The 15,100-nt window shown below is 50.4% G+C and overlaps 1 protein-coding gene across 2 annotated transcripts in view; it reads left to right on the top strand.

Moving 5' to 3' along the window:
• LOC135056909 (rap1 GTPase-activating protein 1-like) overlaps positions 1-15,100 on the top strand; it is a 311,987-nt gene that overhangs the window by 107,057 nt on the left and 189,830 nt on the right. For both annotated transcript variants that reach the window (XM_063962680.1, XM_063962681.1), the window contains exon 8: positions 2,137-2,215. In XM_063962680.1, coding sequence (XP_063818750.1) covers positions 2,137-2,215 — 79 coding nt within the window. The remainder of the gene's footprint in view (positions 1-2,136; positions 2,216-15,100) is intronic.

Below are 15,100 nucleotides of genomic sequence, written 5' to 3'. Positions count from 1 at the left end.
AACCTAACGACGCGAATGATGCTCAGAATAAACCTAACGACGCGAATGATGCTCTTTGTAGACTTAACGATCATGCGAATGATACGAATGATCCACAGTATGCACCAAACGATGTGATTTACGATAGGTGGCATTTTTGGCGTCAGAAACAGCACTGGCACACCGCAGCAGGAACAAACGGATCGGATTTTTTTCACCAAAGGCAATAATGGACTGCTGGCGCCCCTATATATACATATCAGCCTGCATGGGCGCATGGCCCACGCCTACTCCGCCGCATCTTGACCAATCAGAAGGGGACAAGTTTTTTTTTTTTTAATATCCAAAGAATCGAAACTAACAGACTCCGATCTAGAATGTTCTAGAATGTTCCCAGATTGGCACCCGACCAACTGCCACCGACGGAATGTCATCAGTTACATCGCAGCGATAATGCCGGGAGGCGCAAGATGAACTTTCTACATTCTTTGAAAATGACAGTAAAATGTGTCCCGGCTCCTGAAAGTGTAACGGTGCTGCTGAGAAAGTGGGGAATGGGAGGGGGGGGGGGGGGTATCCTGTGTCCCTGAGACCCTCTCCTCAGCCACCCACTCGTCTCTGACTCTGTCCCTCCACACCAGGTCATCATGGGGGTTCACTACGGCTGGCCGGCGGTCGGGCTCCCGGCGCCCAGCATACCGGCGCCGGGAGCCCGACCGCCGGCTGACCGACAGTGTGGCGAGCGCAAAGGAGCCCCTTGCGGGCTCGCTGCGCTCGCCACGCTACGGACCCCCACGAGGGAAAATAAGTGTCGGTATGCCGGCGGTCGGGCTCCCGGCGCCGGTATACTGAGCGCCGGGAGCCCGACCGCCGGCATACAGAATGCCACCCCATCATGGAACTATATGAAGTATTTCAGCCTTTAGAGAATATTTAGAAAATAACAAAATGTGTTTTGTTTTTTTGTTTTTGGCATGTGAGAAAACAAGAGAAATGCTGATCACACAATTACCCCAAATCGCAGACACTGAAAACCACAAACCACATATAAAACACATATATTCCCCGGGCACTGTTACAGCATCCAGATTCTCCAGGGTTGTTGGTCAAGGGGTCTGAAGTTCGACCATGTCTAGGACCACACCAAATGGTTACCTTCTGAATTGTTCTCCAGGTGGATGGTAAAGAGTGTAAAAGTCCAAAAAAAACCTTATGTCGATGTTTTCATGTCTCGATCAATGTCATGTCAACCTTTTGACCATGTCGACCATTTGGCGTCGACCTATTGTTTGTAGACCTTCTGACTATTGACCTACTGTATCACTCGGATGCCACAGATATTATTCACCAAACCTTCATACATGAATCAGGATCACTTGTGTTATCCCTGTGTGGGTATGGGAAGGTCAACAGGTGCACTAGGTCGACAGGTACTAGGTCGACATGGACTAGGTGGACATGGACATTAGGTCGACATGGGAATTAGGTCGACTTGTACTAGGTCGACAGGTCAAAAGGTCGACATGTGTTTTTGTACTTTTTTGGGTGTTGTTTTCAACGTAAGGTGACGGGGGACCCCAATTAGTGCACCGTGTCCCCTTGCTTAGCTCGCTTCGCTCACCATGCTTCGCGCAGGTTGCCTCGCTCCGCTACCGCTGCGCTTGGCACAGGTTACCGTTCCCAGTCGTAGTCCACGTGGATTTTTAAGTATGATAAATAAATAAAAATTGATTTGTTTATTTTTTTTTAGAAAAACTCATGTCGACCGTTTGACCTGTCAACCTAGCCCATGTCTACCTAATGTCCATGTCAGCCTAATGCAACTGTCAACCTTCAGTGGTCGACCCAATGATTGTCAACCTAAGTTGGGTCAACCTAATGACTGTATCCCTGTGTTATAAAGTCTTCCTTCTGCCTGTAATTTACTAAACTAGCGACATATGTCGGCTCACCAGAGCCTCACCCTGCTCTATTTACCCTGTGCCAGCGATTCTCTCCTGGTGTGTCCCATCTGCATCGCTACAGCAGGAGGTTGGGGTGGGAGAGGAGGGGGGGGGTCTGCTCCCACTGCAAGTGATGAAGACAGGACAGGTCATAGTGCATTCTATAGATTGATATAACATAGGAATCAATATAATATGTTCATATGTTTTCTAGAACCAAGTCTGGTACCAAACATCAGATGGTCGACACATCAAGCTTCAGTAATTTCCCCTCCGCAGTACAGATGGCGCAGGTAAGGTGATTATTCATATACAGGGGCTTATGCTGGGTAGCGGGCAAAGTGGCTGTAGTTGTGGGCAGCAGCAGATGCCAGATTTACTACCTTATGCTAATGTGAGAGTCCATAGGACTAATACGGGTGTGGGGATGGGGTGTACATATGCAAGCGGAAAGCTGTGTGCCCACTGATGTTACGCCAGGAACCACAACCGTCACCAGTAGTATCTGCACCTGCCCCTGCTCGGTGCAAGACACCCCTCAGCCCGAGTTCCGTGCAACTCAGAACAGGACAAACATACACGAAGAAGTGTAAATTTGCATATGCGCTGTATATAAAAACACGCAGTTTGTACAAGTGCACACAGATCTGTCCGACTCAGAATCCGCCCCCAGGCCCTACTCACCGCTGTCTGCTTAACTATTACTCTCAGTGCTTTGTTTTCCATTTATACTTACCCTAATGTTCTATTGTCTATAAGTTCTCAAACATAGGGGTCTATTCATGCAGCAGAGAAAAGCCTTGTTTTGCGGTAAACAGGGCTTTTCTCTGCTTACCGCAATTCACAGAGCCGGTTACCGTGGAGAAGTCTCTGACTTCTCCAGCGGTACCCCCGCTCTGTGCCTGAATCGCATCACCATACCTTTGTATGGTGAATGCGATTCATGAAGGTGCGGAAAGCTCTGCTTTCCGCTTCTCCATGGAGTTCAGGTTCGCCATCTGAGGACGGCGTAACCTGAACTGCGGTGCGGAGACGTCAGGGAAGCTCAATGCTTCCCTGATCGCTGCTCGGCACCTTGTGCTGGCTCCGCCCCCCGACCTCCCAGCAACCACTGCGGCCTGCCGGGAGGTCATCAAGCTGCGCATGCGCAAAGGGACCGTCGCTGGACTCCGCGCATCGCAGGGAGGGACCGCCGGAGAAGACCTCACCGCAGGAGCCCCAGACACCGCAGCGCATCGTCGGAAGGGTGAGTATACATGAATTGCTACTTATCACAGCTATACATCGCATCGAAGAGATACGATGTATAGTGATAAGTAGCAATTATGTTTTCGTGTTATACATGAATAGACCCCTCAGTCCTCAGGACCGGAATACATATGATATCCTGGCACTTGGGATGCCGGCTGTTAAAATACCGACAACGGTATGCCGTATGACTAAAATCCTGACTTACTAATTAAGTAAGATAACCCCGATCCCTAACCATAGGCGTTTCTATAATAAGTGCAGTGTATGCGGAGGGGGCCCACACCGCACCCATACAGTATACTTACCCCTCCAAAGTCCCGTGGCGGCCCTGCAATGTGTGCACAAATCACTTAGAAAATGGCTGCCGCAGCAATTTCCGAGTGGTTTGCGCATGCGAACTGGAGATGGGAACAAGCCATGGGCACCATGTTCCCGGAGACCTGCACAAGCGCAGTAGACTAGGTGCCGCAGAGGATAGGACCCGCAACAGAGGCTGCACCTGGGTTCCCTCCTCTCTTAAAACACCCCTGCCCCTAACTCTAACCCTCCTCCTCTGCAAACTAACCCTAACTCTCCCCGGTGGTGTCTAACCCTCCCACCCTGCAGCCTAACCCTAACCCTCCCCCCACCACGGCCTAACCCTAACCCTCCCACCCCGCAGCCTAACCCTAACCCCCCCCCCACCCGCGGCCTAACCCTAACCTCCCCTACCCGCAGCCTAACCCTCCTGCCCCGCAGCCTAACCCTAACCCTAACCCTCCCCCCACCCGCGGCCTAACCCTAACCCTCCCACCCCGCAGCCTAACCCTAACCCTCCCACCCCGCAGCCTAACCCTAACCCTCCCCCCACCCGCGGCCTAACCCTAACCCTCCCACCCCGCAGCCTAACCCTAACCCCCCCACCCGCAGCCTAACCCTAACCCTCCCACCCTGCAGCCTAACCCTAACCCTCCTCCCACCCCGTAGCCTAACCCTAACCCTCCCCCCACCCGCGGCCTAACCCTAACCCTTCCACCCTGCAGCCTAACCCTGACCCTCCTCCCACCCCGTAGCCTAACCCTAACCCTCCCCCCACCTGCGGCCTAACCCTGACCCTCCTCCCACCCCGTAGCCTAACCCTAACCACCCCCTACTTGCAGCCTAACCCTTCCACCCCGCAGCTTAACATTAACCCTCCCCCAAGCCTAAACCCCCCTCCCCACAGCTTACCTCTCTAGAGTCTCGGCAGTCCTTTGTTCGTAATCCCGGCGTCGGAATTTTGATCCATGTCGGGATCACGTTGTCAGTATTCCGAGCAGTGTAAGGATTCCAGCATTTGTATTCTGACTACCGGGATTCCGAACGGGCGCATGGCATCCCCCATAGCAACATACAAGGGTGGTCATTCCGAGTTGATCGCTCGCTAGCAGTTTTTAGCAGCCGTGCAAACACTATGCCGCCGCCCACTGGGAGTGTATTTTAGCTTAGCAGAAGTGCGAACGAAAGGATCACAGAGCGGCTACTAAGTTTTTTTGTGCAGTTTTAGAGTAGCTCAAAACCTACTCAGTGCTTACGATCACTTCAGACTGTTCAGTTCCTGTTTTGACATCACAAACACGCCCTGTGTTCGCCCAGCCACGCCTGCGTTTTTCCTGGCACGCCTGCATTTTTCTGAACACTCCCTGAAAACGGTCAGTTGACACCCAGAAATGCCCACTTCCTGTCAATCACTCTGCGGCCAGCAGTGCGACTGAAAAGCTTCGCAAGACCTTGTGTGAAACAACATTGTTCACTGTAATAGTAAGTCGCTCATGCGCATTGCGCCACATACGCATGCGCAGAACTGCTGATTTTTTGCCTCATCGCTGCACAGTGAACGAATGCAGCTAGCGAACAACTCAGAATGACCCCCAATATGCGACCCTCCTTCTAACATTCGGCGGATACTTAATGGTTGCAGCTAACCAGCTTCTGGGGATATAGCCACAAATATACAATGATCAATGGGCCCCAAAGTGAGAGTACCGTATTGTGTACACTTACCATTGCGGATGTATGAGAGATACCACAGCTGATTCTGTTCTACACTCTCTGCTCAGGAACCTCATGACAGAAAGACATTAGCAACAATTTATCTCTCAACTATCACAAAGTATTCTATCTATACAAAGTGTCTTTATTAGTAACTAGCTACAGAACAGTTCCATGAATTACTATGTGGTGGCTTTATTTTATTATACTGTACATTGACTTTCTTTTTTTTGTAAATAAAAGTAAAATGTAATTTCTCTTACGTCCTAGAGGATGCTGGGGACTCCATAAGGACCATGGGGATAGACGGGCTCCGCAGGAGACATGGGCACTTTAAGAAAGACTTTAGATCTGGTGTGCACTGGCTCCTCCCTCTATGCCCCTCCTCCAGACCTCAGTTTGATACTGTGCCCAGAGGAGCTGGGTGCTTTTGAGAGAGCTCTCCTGAGCTTTCTGACAGAAAGTATATTTGTTAGGTTTTTTATTTTCAGGGAGCCTGCTGGCAACAGACTCCCTGCATCGAGGGACTGAGGGGAGAGAAGCAGACCTACTTCTGTGAGTTTCAAGGCTCTGCTTCTTAGGCTACTGGACACCATTAGCTCCAGAGGGAGTCAGAACACAGGCCTCACCCTGGAGTTCGTCCCGGAGCCGCGCCGCCGTCCTCCTCACAGAGCCGGAAGATAGAAGCCGGGTGAGTATGAGAAAAAAAGAAGACTTCAGAGGCGGCAGATTCTCCCTCAGCACTCACCAGCGCCATTTTCTCCACAGCACAGCTGAGAGGAAGCTCCCCGGACTCTTCCCTGCTTATCCACGGTGAAAGGGGGTTTCAGAGAAGAGGGGGCGGGGCACATAATTGGCAGCAAATAATAGTATTACAGCGCTACTGGGTAAACACATTGTGTGTTTTTCCTGGGGTATTAGCGCTGGGTGTGTGCTGGCATACTCTCTCTCTGTCTCTCCAAGGGGCCTTGTGGGGGAACTGTCTTCAGATAAGAGGATTCCCTGAGTGTGTGGTGTGTCGGTACGTGTGTGTCGACATGTCTGAGGTAAAAGGCTCTTCTAAGGAGGAGATAGAGCAAATGTGTGTGTGTGTGGTGTCTCCGTCGACAACGCCGACACCTGACTGGATCTCTGGAATTAAGTGCTGAGGTAAATTTATTGCACAAAAGATTAGAGAACAGACAGGGAATCTACCCATGTCTGTCCCTATGTCGCAGGGACCTTCAGAGTCTCAAAACGCCCACTATCCAAAATAATAGACACTGATACCGACACGGAGTCTGACTCCAGTGTCGACTACGATGATGCAAAGTTACAGCCAAAACTGGGAGAAAAGTATTCAATATATGATTATTGTAATAAAAGATGTTTTGCATATCACTGATGACCCATCTGTCCCTGACACGAGGGTACACATGTTTAAGGGGAAGAAAGCTGAGGTAACATTTCCCCCCTCTCATGAACCAAATGAATTGTGTGAAAAAGAGCGGGAATCTCCAGACAAGAAGCTGCAGTTTCCCAAAAGAATTCTCATGGCGTAGCCTTTCCCTGCTAGGGCCAGGATACGATGGGAATCCTCCCCTAGGGTGGACAAGGCATTGACACGTTTACCCAAAAGGTACGCTGACGTACCAAGATACAGCTACCCTCAGGGATCCTGCAGATAGCATGCAGAAAAGTACTTTGAAGTCCATTTACACACATTCTGGTACACTACTCAGACCGGCGATTGTGTCGGTAGGGGTTTATAGCGTTGTAGCAGCGTGGAGAGATACCTTATCAGCGGAAACTGGAACCCTAGATAAGGATACCATGTTATTGACCCTAGGATATATAAAAGATACTGTCTTATATATAAGACATGCTCAAAAAAACATTGGTCTACTGGGTTCTAGAGTCAACGCTATGTCGATTTCTGCTAGACGTGTCCTGTGGCACATGCAATGGACAGGTGATGCCGACTAAAAGAGGCATATGGAGGTTTTACCTTACAAGGGTGAGGAATTGTGTGGAGAAGGGCTCTCGGACCTGGTCTCCACAGCTATAGCTGGTAAATCTGAACTTTTGCCTTATATTCCCTCACAGCCTAAGAAAGCACAATATTATCAAATGCAGTCCTTTCGGTTGCAGAAAAACAAGAAAGTACGAGGAGCGTCCTTTCTTACCAGAGGTAAGGGCGCAGGGCACAGCTAGTACCCAGGAAAAGAAGTCCTCCCCGACCTCTACTAAATCCACTGCATGACGCTGGGTCTCCACTAAGGGAGTCCGCCCCAGTGGGAGCACGTCTTCGACTCTTCAGCCACATCTGAGTTCATTCACAGGTGGATCTCTGGGCAATAGAAATTGTTTCTCAGGGTTACAAGCTGGAATTCGAAGAGGTGCCTCTTTGCCGGTTTTCCTTATCGGCCCTACCGGCTTCTCTCCCAGAAAGGGAGATAATATTAAATACAATTCACACATTGTATCTCCAACAGGTGGTGCTCAAGGTTCCCCTCCTTCAACAAGGAAGGGGATATTACTCAACCTTGGCTGTAGTCCCGAAACCGGACGGTTCGGTCAGACCTGTTTTAAAATTAAAATCTCTGAACCTATACTTGAAAAGGTTCAAATTCAAAGTGGAATCGCTCAGAGCGATCATGGCCAGCCTGGAAAAGGGGGGATTTTATGGTGTATCTAGACATAAAGGCTGCATACCTTCATGTTCCCATTTATCCACCCCATCAGGCGTACCTGAGAATTACGGTACAGTATTGTCATTACCAATTTCAGGGTAATTGGCGAAAATGATGGTGCTCCTACGCAAGCAAGGAGTCACAATTATCCCATACTTGGACGATCTCCTAATAAGGGCGAGATCAAAAGAGCAGTTGTTGAACAGCGTGTCACTTTTGCTGAAGGTGTCACAGCAACTCGGCTGGATTCTCAATATCCCGAAGTCACACTTGGTTCCTATGACTCGCCTGCCCTTCTTGGGTATGATTCTGAATACCAGAAATGGGTTTATCTTTCCTGAGAATGCCCAGGAACTAATGACTCTGGTATAACACCTATTAAAGCCAAAAAAGGTGTCAGTGCATCACTGCACTCAGGTCCTGGGAAAGATGGTGGCATCTTACGGGGCCATTCCCTTCGGCAGGGTCCATGCGAGGACTTTCCAATGGGATCTACGGAACAAGTGGTCCGGATCACATCTACAGATGCATCAGTTAATCACCCTGTCCCCTAGGGCCAGGGTGTCTCTCCTATGGTGGCTGCAGAGTGCTCACCTTCTGCAGGGTCGCAGGTTCGCCATCCAGGACTGGATTCTGGTAGTCACGGACGCGAGCCTCCGAGGTGGGGGAGCAGTCACACAGGGAAGAAACTTCCAAGGTCTTTGGGTCAAGTTAAAAAAAACTTGTATTCAAATCAACATCCTGGACCTGAGGGCCATATACAATGCCCTTCGGCAAGCGGAAACATTGCTTCGCGACCTACCGGTTCTGATACAGTCAGACAACATCACCGCAGTGGCTCATGTAAACCGCCAAGGCGGCACAAAGAGCAGAGTGGAAATGGCAGAAGCCACCAGGATTCTCCGCTGGGCGGAAAATCATGTAAGCGCATTTTCATTCCGGGAGTGGACAACTGAGAAGCAGACTTCCTCAGCAAACATAACCTGCATCCAAGAGAGGACTTCTTTAGGAAGCCTTCGCACAGATTGCAAGTCAGTGGGAACTGCCACAGATAGACATGATGGCGTCCCACCTCAACAAGAAGCTACAGAGGTATTGCACCAGGTCAAGAGACCCTCAGGCAGTAGCTGTAGATGCCCTAGTGACACCGTGGGTGTTCCAGTCGGTCTATGTATTTCCCCCTCTTCCTCTCATACCCAAGGTGTTGAGAATGGTAGGAGGAAGAGGAATGAGAACAATCCTCATTGTTCCAGATTGGCCACGAAGGACCTGGTATCCGGATATGCAGGAAATGTTCACAGAAGATCCGTGGCCTCTTCCTCTAAGACAGGACCGGTTGCAACAGGGGTCATGTCTATTCCAAGACTTACCGCGGCTGCATTGGACGGCATGGCGGTTGAACGCCAGATCCTAGCGGATAAGGGTATTCCGGATGAGGTCATTCCTACGCTAATAAAGGCTAGGAAGGACATGACATCTAAACATTATCACCGTATATGGCGAAAATATGTTTCTTGGTGTGAGGCCAGGAATGCTCCTATGGAAGAATTCCATCTGGGCCGTTTCCTTCACTTTCTGCAAACTGGAGTGAATTTGGGCCTAAAATTAGTATCTATTAAGGTTCAGATTTCGGCCTAATCCATTTTCTTTCAAAAGGAATTGGCCTCTCTCCCTGAAGTACAAACTTTTGTGAAGAGAGTACTGCATATTCAGCCTCCTTTTGTACCTCCAGTGACGCCTTGGGACCTTAACGTGGTGTTAAGTTTCATTAAGTCACACTGTGCCTACCGTGGCTGGGTGTCCCTGGGGCATCGCAATTTAACACTATTTCATCACTCCATGGCACTTATAGTTTGTTTTATATATATGCAACACCTTCACATCATTTTCCTTTACTTCTCACATTATTCACACATGCAGCAACAGCTGCTCCTACCTCTTTAACCCTATATTTTTTATTACTCCTGCGGTGCCCTGGGGTTGTCTGGCTGGGTGGCTCTGGGGTGTCCTGCCCCCCGGACCTGAACCCCTATAGTTAGTATTAGGGACTTACCCAATGAGAGGCTACCTTGATGCGGTGGGTAAGCTCATAGCCCTGGCCAGGAATATGCTAAGTGCCTCTGGTTACTACAGGTTGAGCTAGTGTGAGATAGTGCACCTGCTACCTTTTCTCTCTGTACACTTTACTAAGTCTCAAGCAGAGTAGCACCTCACTACCTAATTAAGGTGTGCAAATTAGGGCCCTTTTCTCCTAGTACCGCAAGCAACTGTACTCACCCCCTACCCCCCCCCCCCCCCCCCCCCTCCAATCCGTCTCTTAGGCTCTGTACAGACTGACAACTGTGTCAGCCTCCCTCTCTCCTCCCGCGCTGTCTCCCGGCCGGCTCCTCAGTAGGCTCTAGGTTACGGTCCGATGCAACTTCTGTCTGCGACCTGGGCTCACTGGGCACAACAGAAAAGAAGGTCACCAGTTCATGGATGAGGAGCACCCGCTCGTTGGCTCCGCTATTATTGCAGGCTTAGAGAGGCACATAACGGGGGAACAACAGAGGAAGTGCCCCCTACGGGGCTGGAGTCCGGCGGCAGCTGACTCCATTGTCTTCGGCAGTTCCGCCCCTGCTCACACTCACACACACTCAGCATGACAGAGCCCCGGTTCCCAGCAGCAGGACTTCCAGAAACCCGGCAGGTCTTGTATGAGTAGTGAGCGCCTTCCTAATATAATCCGGCCCTGGTGTCTGTCATTTTGACGGGCTTTTAACTAGTAGGCACATAAACACATGGGGGAGCACATATAGGCATACTGTAGGCACATAAACACATTGGTGGAGCACATATAGACATACTGTAGGCACATAAACACATGGGGGAGCACATGAGCCACATATCCTAACTTGCCACTGGAATGACTTTACCACCTCTGGATGCTGCACCACAGCCAAGGACCGCCCCCCCTCACACACACACACACTCACACACAAACACACACACACACACTCACACACACACACACCATACTTGCTTACCCTCCCGGAATGGCCGGGAGGCTCCCAAAAATCGGGTGACCCTCCCGGTCCCCCCGGAAAGGTGGGCAAGCCTCCCTCTTCCCCTCCACGACCCTCCTCGGCCTCCCGCAGCAGAGAACAAGTGGGCGGTCCAAAGGGATCCGATGGCGTGATTCGCGCTGAATCGCATCATCGTAGCTCCGCCCCCAATATACAGCACCTCTTTTCTCGGCACTGCACAGTGGGGGGTGGAGTCACGATGATGCGACCCTGATGCCACGCCCCCAGACCATCCACTTTCCAGTCGGCCATGCCCCCCAGGCCACCCATCCTGCTGCCGGCCACGCCCCCATGCACCTACAACGCTGCCTTTGGGCCAGCAAAGTAGGTAAGTATGACACACACACACACACATCACTAGTCACACTACCACAGCACTGGCCACACTCCCTGTGGTGAAACACAATAGGCCCTTCATCAATTTCAGCTCTAGGCCCATGTGGACAGGGCCGTCTTTTCGTATGGGCTCAATGGGCTCTTGCCCAAGGGCCCCAGGAGTATAAGGGCCTTTGGCTGATAGCTGAGGGTCCCCTCTTTCCAGTGGTACCAGATTTTTGAAAATCGGCCATAGGGAACCAGAGATATCCGACTTCAAAGCAGTGGTCCCCATCCAAGCCTGTTAATTGCTCTTCCCAGCCAGATATCTTGGGCTCTATATGACTTAGACTTTTTCTGAGGGTATATTTCAAAAGCTGGTACTCTCCACTTTCGGTGGACACTGGCAGCTTGTCTATACTATGCCCAGAACCAGAGATATCAGCCTTCAAGCAGCCGGTCCCTGCTCCAGCTCCACACGCCTAATATGCAGTTTTATATATTCGTTGGTGGATTGTCTGGCTCCTGACCTCTGATCCCCATGTCCCTGATACCTTCTGAAAGGTGAGACACTCTAGGTTTTTATCCCATTCAAAGATAAGAAATATTTTTCCTGGAACTTGAGATATCTGCAGTCATGCAAGCTGCTCTCTCACCAGAAAATGATGAATATTAAGCCCACTCCACTATCGACCCCTCCCTTACATATTAAACACCCCCTACCACCCTGGAAGTCATGTACCGGGGCCCCTTCATTCAGCCAAATGTCACCTTCTACAGTTTAGTGTTCTCCCTCCCACCCCATCTGTTCAGTAAAGGAGCAATTAGCAGAAATTACTGCTCCAGGTCCTACATGCTGAGTGGAAGATAGTACACCCCATACCGCCCGCGGGACATCAAAGCTGCAGCTGATAGCAACCCCGCCTGGAGGATGGGTAGGGGCCCCAGTGCATTGCTGTGCCCAGGGGCCCACACTGCTGTTAAGATGGCCCTGCATGTGGACCTTCATCTGGCCTACCCTCAGCCCCCACTGTCTCAGCAGCACCTTAAGGAGGACACATCTTATTATTAAAGAATGAAAAGTAACAAAGACTCCGATCTAGAATTCTGAGCTTGTGCTCCCAGTATCATTGTTATGATGTATCTTATGACATTTCATCTTCAGGAAGTGACAATGGCCGGGGTCCAAGCTCTGCACTGTAATCAGCTACAGGGGGGTTTCCAGATACATACCTCCCAACTGTCCTGATTTTTGCGGGACAGTGACGTTTTTTGGATACTGTCCCGCTGTCCCACCCGCGAGGGGGGGGGGGCAGTTGGGAGGCTCTGTCTCTAGCTGCCCAGTGGTGACTAGACGCTGTGCGCATGCACACATCGTCTATTCAGTGCGGACAGATGGAGAGAGGGCATGCCAGCAGCTCACAGAGCGCTGGGCATGCCACCTCAGTGACGAAAACGGGTGCGTGGCTCGCGATCGCGGGTCCTCAGCGAAGCCACGCCCCTTCATAGGCCACACCCCTTTTCGGGAGCACGCATGGCTTAGCCGCGCGTGTGTCCCTCTTCATGGGAGGACAAAGTTGGGAGGTATGCAGATACAGTCCACAGTCTCCCGCTCTGCAGAACATTGGAGCAAGTGACAGAGTCTGGAGGAGGGGCAGAAGAGCCTAGTAACGACCCTGGACATTAATGTAAACGTTGGTCTTTTTATACACTGGATACTGCATGGAATACTGTATGACTATATAACACTATAGATGGTGTCTATTATAGGCTGTATCAAATATTTAAATAATATAAATAAGTGGTCAGGAAATAGTTAAACATACCAAAATAAATACACAAACATAATACAACCAGTACTGCAGTCTTTAAGCACACATTCTCCCACCTCATGGTAAGGCACCTGTCTGTTCTTCGTGGTAGCTGCTCTCTGGTCCAGTGCACTGACTGAGGACTCAGACCCACACACACACACAGCAAACTTGGTAGAAGAAGCTGCTATCACTGGGCATGTGCAGCAGCTCTGCTCTGTCCCTTACACTGCAGGATGTGGCGGCAGTTCTAGTAATCACGTCATATACCATTGCTATTGTTGTCATAATTTGAGCCACTTGCCAAGAAGAGGGGGGTTTCTGGGCAACCGAAACCCCCACCTGCGTTTGCCTATGACTAATGTATTCACATACCTCCCAACATGACCCTCTCCAGGAGAGACACAATGCTCTGCTCCTGGACTTTTTTCTTAATTTATGATTGCCAGCACCTGTGTTGAACAGGCTAATGGATAAGAAAGGTGTTTCAGCACAGGTGATGGCAATCATACGTTAAGAAGGAAGTCCAGGAGCAGAGCATTGCATCCCTCCTGGAGAGGGTCATGTTGGAAGGTATGTATTCACCAGAGTTTTGACTATATAAAGAATATGAAAAAAAATTCTCTTACATCCTAGGGGATACTGGGAATCCATTTAGTACAATGGGGTATAGACGAGTCCACTTGGAGCCATGGGCACTTTAAGAGTTTGACAGTGTGCGCTGGTTCCTCCCTCTATGCCCTTCCTACCAGACTCAGTTTAGAAAATGTGCCTGAAGGAGCCAGTCACATCTCTGGAAGCTCGTGAAGAGTTTTCTGTATTTTTTTTAAAGTTTGTTATTTTCAGGCAGGACTGGATGGCACCAGCCTGCCTGCTTCGTGGGAACAGGCCAACCCCACTAAGGGTTAATGGTCCCATTCCCCGCTGACAGGACGCTAGCTCCTGAGGGAATTATTCGCAAGCCCCACCATGGCGAGCGTACATTCCCGCAGCATGCCGCCACCCCAAACAGAGCTAGATGAAAGAAGAGTGGTGAGTACTAAGCCTGCGTCCTGGTTAGCGGGTCGCTGGCCATTATGGCGGCATAAGTCTTCTACACGCACGACTTCTACACGGGGCGGAATGAATCTCCAGACTTAGGGGGTCATTCCGAGTTGATCGCTAGCTGCCGTTGTTCGCAGCGCAGTGATCAGGCTAAAAATAGGCATTTCTGCGCATGCGTATGCACCGCAATGTGCCCGCGCGACGTACGGGTACAAAGTCCTTTGTGGTTTTGGTTTTGCACAGGTTCTAGAGAAGCTTTCAGTCGCACGACCGAACGCAGGATGATTAACATGAAGTGGCAGTTTCTGGGTGTCAACTGACCGTTTTCAGGGAGTTCTTAGAAAAACGCAGGCATGTCAGGGAAAACGTAGGGGTGGCTGGGCGGACACTGGGCGGGTGTGTGATGTCAAAAGCCGTCCCTCCGTCGTTAGAATCAACGCACATGAAGAGTAATTACAGGGCTGGTCTTGTTTTGCACAAAATAATTTTGCAGGCGCTCTGCTGCACAAGCGTTTTCACTTCTGCAAAGTGAAATTACAGTCCCCGGTGGTGGCGACTATGCGTTTGCACGGCTGCTAAAAGTAGCTAGCGAGCGATCAACTTGGAATGACCCCCTTAGTACACTGTAGTGTACACAGTACCCAGACTGGCAATACAGGCTTAAAATGGGGCTTCACTATGAACGGATCCATGACCGCGCGCCATTGAAGGGGCGGGGCTTCACTATGAACGGATCCAGCAGCTCACAGGCGCCATTTTACCCTACCGCAGCTACACAGACGCTGACTGCAGGGACGCGCAACTCCTCCGGAGGGCCCCCAGGTTACCTCAGCAGTTCCAGGGGATCATAGGAGGGGGGAAGCTATATAATAGTGTACTAAGTCCCTAATCTAGGTACTTAGTCTGCGACCCAGCTAAGCTTGGCTTTAGCAATAAGGGTGCAGTGTGCTGGTTCTATCCTCTCTCTGTGTCTCTCGGGTAGGGCTCTTTGTGGGTTAATTGTGCATTTA

The sequence above is a fragment of the Pseudophryne corroboree genome, chromosome 3 (assembly GCF_028390025.1).
Source record: "Pseudophryne corroboree isolate aPseCor3 chromosome 3, aPseCor3.hap2, whole genome shotgun sequence".
Taxonomy (NCBI): Eukaryota; Metazoa; Chordata; class Amphibia; order Anura; family Myobatrachidae; genus Pseudophryne; species Pseudophryne corroboree.
This window is presented reverse-complemented; position numbering and strand designations above follow the sequence as displayed.